Genomic DNA, 16,519 nt, shown 5'->3' on the forward strand with positions numbered 1-16,519 from the left:
TCCATGACAATGAAATGGTTGGTGTCTACCAGACAATCTCAGGGATAGGGAGAGTATGGTATCCTGGAGGAAGTACAGATATAGAAGTCCTTGGCTCAACTTTAGTGCTGCCCTTCATTAGTTTTAGGAACTTGGGCAGGTCTCACCAAGCCTCACTTCCCTTGCTTGCTGAGTAGGGGTAATAAAATTAATTACAAAGAGTTGTATACAATGACAGATATAACATAAACAATATTATTGGTCAATTACTATTTAATTTCCTTTCATTTTGTTAATATTCTCTTTTTTTTTTCCTTGGAATGGAGAGAGGGAGAGAGAGTGAGAGAGTGAGAGGCAGGGGGAGGGGGAGAGGGAGAGAGACAGAATCTTAAGCAGGCTTCACACTCAGCAGAGTCTGATGTATGACCTGAGCCAAAATCAAGAGTGAGATGCTCAACTGACCGAGCCACATATTCTCTTTCTGTTTTAAGCAACAAAAAGACAAGGAAAGAGAGGTAAACTAAGAATCCTTCCACATCACTTCTCTTTAAAAAACCTCTTCAGAATTCTTATTTAAGAGGAGACATTCCTAAAGAAGATACACTATCACTATCAATCTTATGTAAAAAATGTTTTACAAAAAAGTATATATTTTTTTCTGGAAAAGTAATTGATACTATGGATAAAATGGGAGGTAAAAATACTCTTGGCAGACCATAAATTTGATAAGGTTATAATAACAATATGAGCAAAAACTGTCCTTGACATCACATACTCCCCTTCAGGCATTACTCCAAGTTAACAACTTAGTTGAAAAACTGAAATGAAATTTAGTATGCCAAATGCATTAAGAAATTCCAGTGACAAAACGTAAGGAAATAATTCAGCACCAATACTGAAATTTAAACTTCATTTTCACTGGTAGCCTCTAAGAAGGAATGATTTGGGGGGATAGATTTTTTTCTAGTCTTCCCTAATAATGGTGTAATCTATTTCAGGTAAGTTTCTAGTTAACAGAGCATGCTGCTTTCCTCTCTTTGAGTTCCCTTCAGAATTTGTGAAGTGTCATGTCACTGTTGAGTGTTTCATAAGTCAACATGCCACTAAGGGGTGTACTTTTGTGAGAATACTCAAAGGAATGATGTAAACACTTGTACCTTACACAGGCCAGGCGGAGTTTTTTGAATTGCTGCAATTTCTTCAAGTAAACACATGGAGGGGTTTGTAGAAATATAAAAAAAATGAATTTATGAAGATTTTTTTTAATGCTGTAGCAAAATAACCAAAAATAAAATGATCTACAGACACAATAGAGGAATCAGAGGGTTTAGTTTAATCCAGCTTTCTCAGAGTTTGAAGTGATGAGTTTTATGTGGACCTTTGGGTCCTTGAGAGGTAATAAAGCTATAAACAATTCAGGGACAGGCTCAAATTCCCAAGGTACTTGCAAACACATTTAATCTTTCTGAACATACACAGGGTTGATTAGAGTAGGAATCTTTAATTATGCCTAGTACCAGTTTTAATTGAAGTTTATTATTCCAGAAAGAATAAAAAAGTTGATACTGCTCTTTGTTATAACTACTGCATACCCTCTGATATTTATAATAGCCACCAGGACAGTTCACACTCGTGGTGCTGGTTGTCCAAACACAAGAAATTACATAAATTATATAAACATCTATTTAAATGAAAAACATTGTAAAAAATCAAATTTTAACATTCTGAATTTGTTTAAAATAGCTCTTTAGGGAAGTAATAACATTCTGATTGTAATATTTTGGTAACAGCAGTCAATAACAGTATCAACTACATGGCAATTTTCAGTTATACCAACCATGCTGGTTACATGGGCTTTGGAGCTTGGAAGACCTGGGGTCAAACCCCTTCTCAGCTTTCACTGGCTATATGATTTAAGGAAAATTATATAAGCACTCTGAGCCTCACTTTCTTCATTTTCAATATGGGGATGATCAGCCTCACAAGTGGTTGTGAGGATATTAATTGAGGACATGTGAAAAGCACTAAGCATAATGTCTGGTAAATACATGGAACTCAAATTTCTCTTCCTGCATTTTGTCTAGAGAGTCCAGAAGCTTTCTAATTGAAATGCAAAGTTCTGTTTCATGTAGGGAAATAGCATAACAGAATTTCAAGTTTCACAGCGTTCCCTGATTTGAGCATGAATTGAACAGAACGGGGCATTAAGGAGGTGAGTTTGGATGCTGCTGCACGGATCTAGGTGTAGGGTGAAAGATGTGGAAGTGGAGTGGGGGTCGAAAGCACTGAAATGGAGCAGGATATGGTGCAAAGAAAGAACTCATGGAAATAGCTGAATGATTGTGGACATGGAGGGGGAGACGTGAAAAGGCCAAAGCGGATGAAGGGTTAGCATGTGTGTGGACCTTACTGTCATGTCTTCTTTTGCCATCACTTCCATCTCTGCCATGTTTATGATAACCTCTCAGAAAACAAATGCTTCTTCCATTTTAACTAAATGCAAGGCACTCAAAAAGGAAGGAGCAGTCAAAATTTAGTAGCAGCATGCGTGGATCTGGAAATAAACCTTTCCCCAGCTCCATCCCTGCATCTGACTCCAGCTCACCACAAAGACTTTCTTGGAGATTTCATAAAGGCTTTTAGTTCATTTTGTGCCCAAATAAATTTGGGCAGTGCGGGACTATTTTCATGTAGGACATGTACTAAATTTATCTTTCTTTTTACAAAACCAGTTTAAATTACCGTACATGTGCTGAGATGCAGTGTAGAATTTTTTTTGTCTCTAGAGAAATACAGGAAAGGAATTGAAGAATAGTTTTCTATACTCTCCAGCTTCTCAGGGGGCATGAAATCTTCCTATAGAATGGAAAAAAATAATCTGGAAAGGAATTTACAACGAAAAGGATTCTAAGTTCCTGATGTAATCAAAACCACTTTCAAAAGTGTAATGATGTATCCAAATAAGAAAAAAAAAAAAAAGGTGTGCATCTGTAGAATGGGTAGGAGGGGGTATACAGAGCTTCTAAGGAAAAGCAGCAGTTCATACCTACATACTTTAAATAAGTACACACAGATAGAAAATTGGGAGGCTCAAACCTTGATGTTATTTTTGACTTGTTATCTCGTCTGGCTTCCTCATCATCCATCCAATAAGAAGACCTATTGATTCTATTTCAGAAATAGTTTATACATTTCTCTCCTTTATAATTTCACTTCTGCTGTTAGTTTTAAAGCTGTTCTTTATGTCCTCTTCTTTAATTATTTCCATAGTAATCCAATTTGTCTACTTACCTCCAGTCTTTCTGCTTCTCTCCATCCTCAACATTCCCACTCTAATATACTCTGATTTTTGTTTGCTTGTTTGTTTGTTTGTTTGAGAGAGAGAAAGAGAGAGAGAGAACAAGCTGGGGAGAGGGGCAGAGGAGGAGAGAGAGAGAATATTAATCAGGGTCTATGCTCAGCGCAGAACCTGATGCAGGGCTTGATGCCATGACCCTGGGATCACGACCTGAGCCGAAATGAAGAGTCGGACGCTCAACTGACTGAGCCACCCAGGCACCCCTAATATTCTCAGATTCTACAGTCTATGTGGAAGTGACTGAACTCTGGGAAGGAGATGACAATGTCATCTTGGAGTTCAAAATGCTTAAAATACGTAATTCTGAAAATAATTAGATGTGAAATTTCAGTTTAGGATAGCAGATTTTAAAACATTCTGATAGAAAAAGGTGAAACGATACACTAAAGGAATATACACTAGGAATACATTAAAGGAGTATAGCTGAAGAAGGATCGGGGATTCAAAAAATGTAATGCGTCCTAGAGAATTATAATTATTCAAAACAAGGAAGAAAACATCTATTTACCATCGTGATTAAGAGTCAGAAATCTCTGAATTCGAGTGCCAGAACTGTGGCTTTGCTTTGTGGATGGGAGTAATTACTAAATAAACCCCTTCAAATGTCATCTTTTTGTGTTCTATAAAATAGAGATGAGGTCAGAAGGGTTGAGACAGGAATTAAATATGATTAATACAAGAAAAAATAAGATTATTAATTAAGAGTTCTAGACACATAATGAAGGGTCAGTAATACTAGCTATTATTTAAAGAAACTACTTATAGGGCCCTCACATTCACCAAGGCTTAAAACAGGTACATGAGATGAAAGCAAGTGCAAATAACCAAAGACAAAAACAACTAACAAAACAAAATAAATAAAAATGGTAAAAAAAAATGAAGGAGGCTAAAGCTCAAAATAAATTTATTTTCCATAAATTGCTAATTAAAAACAACTCTAATCAGCAAAAGATACACAAAGAATTTAATTCCATGTTCACAGTTGGAAAGGAGGAGGCTGAAAAATTTTGATGATTGGGTAAGAAAAGCAGAAATGCCCAATATCTCTTCTGATTCTACTTTCCCTATCAAAGAGAACCGCTCTTCAAAATACGTATGATGGTATAAACATAAAATTAGAATAAAAGACACGAGGAACTAAATTGTTAACTATAATGAACTAAAGTACTTCAATATTTTCCAGGCTCAGAAGAGCATGTCTTAAGGGAATTAGAAATAATAAAACTTGTAGACTTTTAATTCCTTTGAGACGTGCTCTTCTGAGCCTGTTCAACTTGATCAACAACTTGATGAAGATGCAAAAGTCATACTGATAAAGTATACTTGTAAAATATATGGATGACACAAAACTAGGACAGAAGTAATGCATGTTAAATAACAGAATCAATCTTTACAAGTATGGTGATATACTGAAACACTGAACACATGACAAATATGAAATGTTAAAGGGGTAGTTTTAATGGCAAAGCTAGCATTCAGTTTACAAAAGCTATTGGACAAAAACAAATACTTGAAGGCTTAATAAATAGCTCATGGGCAGAAGGTCTGGCAGACACAGGTGGGATATGATGGTTTAAAAAAAATGTGCTCTTGGCTACATAAATAGAAGTAAAGTACATAAAGGAAAAATATTGTACTGTTTTCTGTTCTGATAATGGTCACACGGGGCAACATATATATGGAAGGAGAATGGCAAGTTAGATGTTGTACAATTATGGCAACTGGAATGATGAGGGGATTTGAAAACCTATGGAATGCTTCAAGATACATAACTTAGAGGTATATGTAACTGTATTAATCATGCCTTTTTATTTTCTGTATTTCTGATGCTCTGACATCTGAGACCTTGCTGACCCGGGAAAGACTGCCTCTCCCAGGGCTATCCAGTTCCTAGAGACAGTTAAACACCTATCCAAGAGCATGCTCTTCAAATGTAAACCAACCTGTTCAGGGTCCCTACTCTCAACCACTTCCATTTTTTTGGCTTTTGTTTTGTTTTTTGTTTTCTTTGAGAGGAAAGGGTGCAAGTGAGCGAGGGGCAGAGAGAGGAAGAAAGAGAGAGAGAATCTCGAGAGAGAGAGAGAGAGAGAAGAGGGGCTCACCCAAAGCAGGGCTGTAACTCACCTAATACGGGGCTCTAGCTAGTGAACCGTGAGATTTCGACCTGAGCTGAAGTCAGATGCTTAACCAACTGAGCCACCCAAGTGCCCCACAATCACTTCCTTCTTAAGCTGAGGAGCTACCTCCCTTCCCTAATCATCTCAGGACCAGGTATAACACCATTAGAAACCTGTTTACCATGCCTTGTCTGGCCTTTCCTGTAGGAACTACAGGATTCCCCGTACTCTCTCTACTGACTCTAGTGCTACACCATGGGGCCTGGATGGTGTGGTGTGCTCTCTCCTCTTTGGAAACTTTGAGTAACAAACCAGCTTTTCAATTGCGGTCGTCTCCTGATCTGATGAGCTCACCATACCCAAATAACAATAAAACCTACATTTTTAAACAGTAATGATAAAATCTTAAGATCTGGAAGAAATATTTATTATGTTTTCATCTACCAAACATTGAGCACCTATGAGGTGTCAATCACCATTCTAGGTAAAGAACCTAGATTAGAAGAAAAACGCTACCTGAATATATAGGATTGTATTCCCTCTCCTATGGCTTACTTTCTGAATGTACTTATTTAAGTTCCTTCTAAATCATATAATTGATTGATTATACTCAGGAGTAATATTCAAAATATTTGCCAGCCGGCATGCTATACCACTAATCATTCAGAAAACTGTTGTCAGCGGTCGAGCTGGAGATAGATGCTGGAGACTCTGAGCCAGGCCCCTTTAATTGTTGAGCAGTTGGGAGATTTGGGACATCCTGGGGGAGGATGTGAGGTGGTAGTGGGGGTAAGGGTGTCAGCACTGACACATTTTGATACTGGAATCACTGAGATGGCCATCCTCGAACTTTTAAGTTGAATATTTGTCCTGATAATACGTCCTTTGGTCTCCTCTTCCATCTCTTGGCCTTACCACATTCCTTCAGCCATTATTTTTTATGAAGTAAATTATAGACTTCACCATATTGGTCATCATGCTCTGAATAATGGCTAGTGTCTTTTTAAAATTGTGCTACTTGGGTAACTGAAGAAGTGGTTACCAGCTCCAAGTGGACTTTCACATCCTGATTTGAACTCTATTTCTATGAGGACCACAAGAACTGTGCTTTGTTTTCAATATCAGTAAAGTAAAAATCGAATGTCTTTTTACGAAGTGCTTCATTGAAGTAAAAATGATAGAATTCATTCATTCTCTAGCTGGCAAGCAAACTAATTAAAAGATTATCATATATTCCTTAAGCCAGCAAGTCTTTAAATATATTTTAAATTACATTTTGATACTATAATCTTTATTTCCATATTACAAAAGTTAATGTGCTCACTAATCTAAAAAGTTGTGACAATAGACATTTCAGCTAATGTGAATTAGCAGTTCTGCTGAACTTGGAAAAGAAGGGGGCAAAGACAAAGGACACTATTTGAAGAGTAATGATAATGCAGTCAAAAAGTACAATACTTGGCAAGATTTTATGTTTTCAGGATTAGAAACATTGTTCTACTACTACTAATTTTAATAACAATTGTCTATTACAGTGTTAAGTGTCATCTGATATTGGCAATGAGTTCTTTGATGAAAATTTCCACTAATTATTTTTTCATTAAAAATTAAGCCACCATAATTTATCAAAAATGTTAGCTCTAATTCTTTAATTGAAAGTATATACATATTGATGATTGTTTTGAGGCTTAAATGCAATGTTATTTTACTTATTAAATGGAATTTTGTCCAATTTTAAAAGCTGTACAATAGATACTTTATAGCAGATTTAAAAAAACTATTTATTTTGAGAGAAAGAGAGAGCACAGGCAGGAGAGGGGCAGAGAGAGAGAGAGGAGGACAGAGGATCTGAGCCTGACATGGGGCCTGAACTCTTGAAAGGTTAGATCTTGACCTGATTCGAAGTCAGACACTTAACCAACTAAGCCACCCAGGCATTCTGTACAATAGATATTTCAAACTGTGTTGTAGGTCATTAACAAATGTTATAATTAATCCTTGCTTCAGATATGGGTATCATGCAAAAAAAAAAAAACACCCTTGTTTACATTTCATTTTAATACCTGAAGCAGCCCATATTTGAAAACTAAAAATATTTTCTAATCAACCTCTAAAGCTGTATTTCCTGGTGGCTGTAATCATCAAATGCAAGTTTGCCTAAAGGATTTACTTGACCTTCCATAATAAGCTATTAGAGCTTTCAAAGCTAAATTAAAATGGACATCAAATTCCCTTGTGAGACAGAAGTGTCCAATTGTGCAAAAGGATAATAGATCAGATGTATTTGCTAAAACCCAATGAAAATAACAGGTATCTGGTTATAGATGGTGATAGAGAACACTCAGACAAAAGGGCTTTACATCATAGTCTCAGATTCTCTTAGTTGGAAACATACTTTAAATGTTTTCTAACTCCATCGTTCATTTGAATATTGAATTTTATCCATGAGCTCCAGTCTTGTCTGAATACCCACTTGCTCCCAGGCCAGCACATTGCTTCTCTGTATGTTCTTTCAGTTCCTTCACTGGGAGAAACACAAATGCTCATTTTTAAATTCAGAGCCTCTAAGCTGGTGGAGAAAAGCAGGATGCTACCCAGTTGAGAAATGCACTGTTAGCACAGGTTAAGCTTTTCCTTGTTTCATCTAGTGAGTTGGTAGTTGAGGCAAAACTTCCTCTAGAATAATTTCCATTGAATTAAAGCAGTCTTTCTATCTATAGATGACAAAAGAAACTCATTCACGTGGAAAGGTCCTCAGATTTAGTTGTCTCCTTTCCCAACATTTTAGAAACTCTGCCTATCTTAGTTTAGGGGACCTCTGGGAACCTCAGGAAAAAGTTGCCCTATGAGTTCCACCTCTAGTTTTCAATTTCCTTTATGTTATCAGAATTATCAAATATTCTTTTGGATTACCAGACAGAAGGGAAATCTAGACTTACTCCTTCGAACTGGGTTGAGAGGCTAGTGAGAAAGCCTGGGCGGTTACAATATATGCCATTTTAGAAGACCTGGAATTCTTGTCTTAATTCTACCCCCACGAAGCTTTATAATCCTGAGTGAATCACTGTATTTCTCTGATTTTCACTTTCCTTTTCTATAAAGTGAGAATGAATATAATTACAATTCAGGATTGCTATAAGAATTAAAGGAAATAATATGGAATGTACAAAAAACGAAAACCCTTTTCTCATTACCTCTTTAAATTTAGCAGCAAAGCCTCTTCTTTGTAACCCTAATGCCTTGATGGGAAGTAGAAGAGTTAACACATGTTTAGAAAATGTGTAGAATTCACATTAGCCAAATGTCATAGCAATTCAGAATAAGCTTTTAAACTTGAGGATTTTGGTTCCTCTCACCTGTCACTCTAAATGCCTCCCAGGAGCCTAGGCAAAAATTGAAGATGGCAGTTTTCTGATAGTGAATAGAATGATAATCAAAACAACAGCTGCCATCACTGTTTGTGAGGTGCCAATCACTGTTCTCAATTGCTTTACATATATATATTCTCTTTCTTGGGATTATGGCTGGGCGGGACTGGTCCTGGATTTGTCTTTTTTCTTATCTGTCCTTTGCTGACTCCCCACCCCCCCCCCAAAAAAAATCCATGGGTCCTATAATTGATTAAATATTAAAGAACATATTTGGCCTTATTTCTGAAGATCCTTCATGACTGTTCTCTGCTGCTTTGAGGATCGTAATTTGGGTTGTCAACCTGTACTTAGGAAAGAAATTTTGAAGAAAATGTCCTTTGCTTGGCACTTGAGTGAGGAGGTTAAGAATGACCAAATTTCAGTTCTGAATTATTCAACTCATGATGCTTTTTAGTTGAGAATTCTAAAAAAAAAAATGTATATAATCCCTGTGCATGTCTGTTCTCATTATATGCACTTTCAAGTATTTACACTTGTTTTAATACAAACATAACATTCAGTGATCCATCCATTCAAGTAATAATAGAATACTATTGTTTAGATACTATGTAGCTGCAGAGGAATATAGATAGCAGTTAATGTCATGTTCATCACATTTGCCTTGATAAACTAGTTTTTTGAAAGCTACCAAAAACAACAAACAACAAAAACCTTCCTGCTTACTTCTCCTTTTTAATCTTGTACTAATACTTTCTTTTACTCTATGTATTTCTTCTTTCACTATTTCCTTTCTTTCTCCACAGATTAAAGAATAAAAGTAATTTTCTTCTTCACATCCTCTCATGCTGATTAATGTTGCTTATATCAGCAAGTCTTAGACTTTTGAAGATGATAGAATTAATGTTTGCTGCATCGAGATAGGATTTTTAGTGCTCTCCATTAAAACGTGTGACAATGTTTACACACTCTTACATGCTGTTCGCTATTTCTGTTTATATTCTAGGGGGATAAAGGAGGCTCTTCATCTCACAAGAGTTTGCAAATTCTATCAGAACATTTTCACAATATCAATATGGAGGACACTATTCTCATTTTCTTGACAAAATACCAGTGCATGCCCGTCGTGCACTTGCAGCTGCGTATCTAATTTGGGCAGTCACTGAAGTTCAAAGACAAGTATGGGCTTCTAATGCTATCCATAAAGTGTTTGGCCTTCTATATCCTCAATAGAAAAATGTATTTTATAAATTCTTACTTTTTATTGTGCACCTTTAAGTAAGGTACCATGTGGATCAATTACCTGAACATCCTGGCTCCAGCAGTTTACATAGAATACGCTCTATGATAAGTGAGTGTCCGTACTCTGAAATTCTAAGTGGCCAAAAAGCCAACAGTTGTATGGTCAGGTGGCCGGCAAAGGGAGACATAACCCTTGACAACCATAATCTCTTATGTCATTTCAGGGTGAAATATGTTAAGAAATAGAACTATAATGTTTAAGAACATATAATGTTGGGAACTATACTGTTTAAGGACTATAATGATGAGAAAGGCATATATGTGGAAAAGCCTCAAAGTTGAGCAGTTGTATTTGAAATCAATCATTTCTAGTTATGGGGTTAGAACTTTAAATCTCTGGTAAAACATTTTCTGTTTGTCAAGGGAGCAATTATATTTTAAGTTTTTCAAAATCATATTTAAATTAACCAGCATTGTGTATTTTAATTCATTTTACACACTGGGATAAGTCTACAATCAGTAGGATTTGCTTAGGAACATGATATGATGGTTATAGAATTATTCTCAATATAAATAATTTATGAACTTTGTAATATCAGCTTTATGGTTTGGAAATAAAAAATGCTATAATAGATAAAAAATATATTACATTTCAAATCCTTTTTGAATGATAATTTCTGTTGCCTTGATCATTTATGCTACAAATACTTATTGAGTACCTTCATGATATAGGAGCTGCCATGACGTGATGAATTGAATATAGTTCCTACCCCAAGGCACTCCCTGCCCAAGGTGTGAGAATGCTGGGTAAATAGACAAATGCCTATCTGGAGTCCTCCATGTGTTTGTGTGCCATTAGTATTATTCACAGAAACAAACATGCTATATTGGGTTGTTAATCACTATATACCATCCCTGCTGCTTACAGCACATTTTCTCGTACACTGTACTTATTAGAACTTCTACTGTAAATTTCCCTGTCAGGAAGCAGAAAGCCTTCAGTAGAAAACAGTGTACCAGTCAAGTGAATGTTCCATCACTATAACATATATGTTTGCAATGTGTTTAAATGGTATTCCTCCCATTTTCATTACCTTTCTGACTCAGTCTTCATTACCTAGTGCCCACATTATGGTCTCCTTACATGGTCTTTTCCCTCAGCCTCATTATACTCCAGTGCTTCCTGGCACGTAAATTTTATTCTTATTTCAGGTGTACCTAGAGTCCTGTTTCCACAAGTACATTTTCCTGGCCACTCCCAATGACACTTATTTCTCTGAACTGTTGGTTCTTATATCTGTACAGTTTAGTAGTAGGTTATGGAATATCTCATTTTGTTGGAAAATTGTTTTGTGTGCATATTTTGCCTTCCTGATATAGCAAGAAGCTCCTTCTGGACAGAGAGCCATGTCTTATGAGCTCTGACTAAACTGTCTAGTAGGTAAGTCTTAGAGTGTCTTGTGAAGTTTTTCCTAAATTAGAACCCTCAAAGTAATAGGCGTAGTACTGAGCGTCCCCTATAAATTCAAAAGTCACATACTGAAAGGCTAAAATACCAACTTGTTCTAATGTCAGTGTATACTAGCTCAATGTAATATTCAAAAGAGTTACTAAGGCAAATTTTTTGATTGAGAGTTACTTACTAAGGCAAATTTTTTGTTGAGAATCATTTGCTCCACCAAAGATGACTCATTATGGAAGAGGTGGGGTTGCATATGGCTCCACATATGAGGAAACCACCAAAACTCATCCACAGACCCCAGAAGATGGTCATCCCCTTCATCTTCTTCTTCAGTTCCTTTGGAGGAAAAAAGATTATTCAATTAATCCCAGTTGCAATGATTGTCTGCCTATCTATATAAATTACCTATCTATCCATCCATCCATCCATCCATCCATCCATCCATCCAATTATATACACACATATATGTACTTAGAAGACACCATTTATACTCTTTTTGATACATATAAGGCTTGAACATGAAATGTAGCAAAGGAAAACCTGTTACTTGGGGAACAACAAGAGACTGTGACAAAGCTCTTTTAAAAGTTTTTCAACATAAGACATAGGTATAAAATCACTGCAAAATGGAAATACACAACCATTCCCAAGGACATTAGAACTCTCTTATTGTGTTTGTATTAACCTGTAGTTTGGAGGAAATGGAGGGATGAGTAGGAAATTGAATTAAGGGAATGCGAGTAAAGAAATGAGTGGCAGAGCTCTAGCAGTAGGTCTTTCTGATATAGGTTGTGACATCATAGTCACAAAGGAATAATTCTATAATTTATTTGGGTTCCTCATTAGCTCTGAGAAGAAGCTACTCAGTATTTAATGAAAAATATGGCATAAACAAGGGGGAAAAAAGGAAATGTAGGAATTGTTATTGGGTAAATGAGAGAAAGCAGAAGGGAAGAAGGGAGAAAGGATGAAAGTGAAGGAAAGAGGCTGAGACGTGATGAAGTCATAGTAAAACAAGCCAAGCTGATCCTTGGTGGACTCATGTTTCTCATGCTTGACCTTTTTCTCAAGTTCCTGGAAGCAGACTTTCCATCAAGAAACTCATATTTCTGGGGCACATGGGTGGCTTAGTCGGTTAAGCATAAGGCTGTTGATTTCAGCTCAGGTCAGGATCTCACGGGTTCGTGAGATCAGTCCCGCATCTCAGGCTCTGTGCTGACCCTGTGGAGCCTGCTTGGAATTCTCTCTACTTCTCTCTCTTTGTCTCCCCCACTTGCACACATGCTCTCTCTCTCTCAAAATAAATAAACATTAACAACAACAAAAAGAAATTCCTATTTCCTTGAGAGTCAGCCCTGTTGTTATTCCTCTGATTTCTTCCTTTTTAGTCATGTTTTATTTCCTCCATTTTCCCTGACCAGCAGTTTAGCTGAGTGTGGGAAATTCCACAGTTTTCTTGAGGGGGATGGGACTCTCTTTGTTTGTTCACTGAAGCATGACATGAGAGCACTTTAAGGTGCCTCACCACTTTCCCGGCATATCATAAGATGATATTAATCATCACAAAGTTTTGCAACCACACTGAAATTGCAGCCACAACACTGAATCTAATAAACTCTTAGAATATAGAATAGTAGGTTCTTCAAATGATGTCCTCTCTATGTGGAGAAAATCTTCTCTCATATTTTCAAAAATTTCATTTTTCTGATATGACGGGTTTCCATGGTGCCTTACAGGCTAAAGATGGAGGGTGCACTGCTGCTCTGACCCAGCCAACCAAGCCGGTGCCTGTTACTACTGTTCTTCTATTCATTTTTGCAAGAGAAGGAAGGCAGAGTCCATTGGCAGGAAAAGAATCATGTCCTATGATTTACTGGGCAAAGAAAGTGACTTACTAAAGATAAAGGTGTAGTATGAGGCTGCACACTCATTCTAATTAAAAAAAATTTTTTTAAATTTATTTTTGAGAGAGAGAGAGAGAGAAAGTGAAAGAGAGAGAGAGAGAGAGAGAGAGAGAGAGAGAGAGAGAGACAAGGTGTGAGTGGGGGAGGGGCAGAGACAGAGGGAGACACAGAATCCAAAGCAGGCTCCAGGCTCTGAGCTGTCAGCACAGAGCCCGATGAGGGGCTCTAACTCATGGACTGCGAGATCATGACCTGAGCCGAAGTTGGACACTCGACTGACTGAACCACCCAGGAGCCCCTTGTTCTAATTTATATAGGAAGAAACAATATTAGTAATGTAGGATGAATAGAATAACATAATACTTCAACAAGGACAGACTTCAGTTTCACTTTCATATGATTAAATACTTGCTAATATAAAGGAACTTTTTTTCTTTATATGTAAAGGGCACCTTTAAATTTAATGTTTTAGTTCCCTCATTTTTTCCCTCTTCATCGCACACCCATGTTGCCATAATATAGTGAAACAAGGATAGCTTTTTGAGTCAGAGAAGTCTTTATTTATAGGTTCCAATACATTTGAATTGTGTGATTGTAGGCAAGTCACATAACCCCTTAATGTCTGTATTTATATAGGTAAAAAGATGGATTGCAATACCTATTTTATTCTTTTTGAGAAGAAGTGGTACTATAATCCTGGCACCTATTGGATAATCTAAAATGCCTTTTTCCTTTCTTTTTTTATTTCCTACTCTTGTTCTTCTTGTGTCTTTTTCAGGTCTCCTTGAGTTTCGTTTTATTTTTTTCACAGTGATACCGCATCAGAATGTGGGGGAAGGTTTCACCTGCATGTTATGTGGCAGATGCCAAGACCAAGGCATCAAAATTAACTGACTGGCCTGATTAATGAGTCACCAGCTTCGGGTTTCTGAGTGATTATTTTACAGCTCAGGGAAGACTTCTAGAGAGGAATGCAAAGGAATGGGAATATGGAGTCAGGGTTTAGAATCTCTGATGACCCCAATCATTGCAGGGTTTTGAGTACTGCTACCTTTAGGTGATAAATATGGTGGCCCTGGTGAAGAAGCATTTGTTACATGTGACTGGCGATGCTTAAATACATGTTTTGTTTGTTTGTTTCATTTTTGTTTTTGTTTTTGGACACAAGGATGATGTCATATAGTTTCACCACAATTAAACATCTCTACTTACATCCAAGAGACTCTCCTCTTGCTTAGCATTTTGTATGTCCTCAGGATACCATATCAGCGAAGATTACAATCAGTTACTTATTGCAGTTTTACGGTCCCACACTGAAAAAAGGCATGAGTCTCTTGGGGTTTCCCAGTAATCAGTTTGTTCCTGGCTTCCACCTCCTCTGGATGCAGTGAATGTGGGTAGAGGGAGATGAGATTTCCTAGATTATGAAAAGTCACTCCTCCTACTGCTTTAAATCTCTATTCCCTGTCCCCTGTAACTCCTATCTTTCCTGCACCTTTCTTGTCATCTCCCCTTTGCTCCTTTTTCTACCTGGACTTTACACAAAGTTTATTTATCAGGACAGTGGAAAGGTAGCTTTGGAAAGATAGCTCAGGCGTTTGTTGTTCTTTCCTGAATACCATGGTGAAATCTGCTATTAAAATATTTATACATTTGAATCATGCAGGTAATAGACAAATGATGTCTGCCCTTTGATGGATTTATATAAATTCATAGTAGGCATAAATATATGCCTTTCCCTTTTCCTTTATAACTCTTTCTTATCTGATTTCACTTAATCCTACTTTGGGTATATTTTGTATCACAATTATATTGAGAATAAATGTCTATTGCTTATTACTTTAAACATTACGATAAAAAGCAGTTGAAACATAGCTGTGATGGGCTGTCCTGGGCTCTTGCCACCCTTTTATCTCCTGACTTTTGCCCATCTTTGTTAGAACTGGACGAAGAGAGAACTAGAAGTCAAATTCCCCAATTTTAAGTGTCATTTCTTAAATTGTTACAAAACTATGCTGAAATCTAATAAAGTTAGTGCAAATTATTATTTATTTTGTATCTATTTAAATAACTTATCTTTCAGTATTTTATCTTCAATTTTTCCTGCCATGATATTTAAAATCATCATTGATTGAGACTCTACCTTTTGTCGAGCATTGTGTTAACTGTTTTATAAGCACCATCTCATTTAATTCTCACTACAACTTTATGAGGTGTGGGCTACTACTAACTCTATTCTTCAAATAAGGAAACTGATATTTGGAAAGGTGAAATAATTTGTCCCAAGTCACTGACAAGGTTGGTACAGAAGCCAGTTTCTTACTGGACATTTTTATTGTGAGGTGTGGGAAGTGCTCAAGTAAGGAAAGAGGACAAATATTGCAGAAACAAAAAGGAAGGAGAGCAACTGCCTAGAGACATTCTTTAGCATTCAGCATTGGACAAAAAATTGAGTTGCCAGAAGTTTTTTTGTTTTTTTTTTTTTTTTTTAATTTCTGTTTTGGGAAAGAAAGCTTTTAATTATTCTTAGTATTTTAGAGTGATTTTCTTTCACAACAAAACATGGTCAAATTTTGTCTCTGACCTATAAATTCTTTTTGTTTTAATTTAGAAATTCATTTTATTTATTTATTTTTATCATTTATTGTCAAGTTAGTTAACATACAGTGTAGTTTTGGCTTCAGGGGTGGATTCCAGTGATCCATCACTTACCTACAACACCCAGTGCTCATCCCAACAAGTGCCCTCCTCAATGCCCGTCACCCATTTTCCCTTCTCCCCCACCCCCCAACCCTGATCAACCCTCAGCTTGTTCTCTGTATCTAAGAGTCTCTTATGGTTTGCTTTCCTCTCTGTTTGTAACTTATTTTTCCTTCCTTTCCCCTACGGTCTTCTGTTAAGTTTCTCAAACTCCACATATGAATGAAAACATATGGTATCTGTCTTTCTCTGACTGACTTATTTCACTTAGCATAATACCTTCCAGTTCCGTCCACATTGTTGCAAATGGCAAGATTTCAATATTTTTCTTTTCTTTTTTTAATGTTTATTTATTTTTGAGAGAGAGTGAGTGAGCAAGTGTGCTAGTG

At 36.6% G+C, this 16,519-nt stretch overlaps 1 protein-coding gene across 1 annotated transcript in view; it reads right to left on the minus strand.

Annotated features, from left to right (window-relative positions):
* LOC121030571 (bifunctional heparan sulfate N-deacetylase/N-sulfotransferase 3-like) overlaps positions 1-16,519 on the minus strand; it is a 182,416-nt gene that overhangs the window by 98,653 nt on the left and 67,244 nt on the right. The window contains 1 exon segment of the mRNA XM_040475111.1: positions 11,708-11,862. Coding sequence (XP_040331045.1) covers positions 11,708-11,862 — 155 coding nt within the window.

This window comes from Herpailurus yagouaroundi, unplaced genomic scaffold, assembly GCF_014898765.1.
Source record: "Herpailurus yagouaroundi ecotype Mexico unplaced genomic scaffold, PumYag 28, whole genome shotgun sequence".
Classification (NCBI taxonomy): domain Eukaryota; kingdom Metazoa; phylum Chordata; class Mammalia; order Carnivora; family Felidae; genus Herpailurus; species Herpailurus yagouaroundi.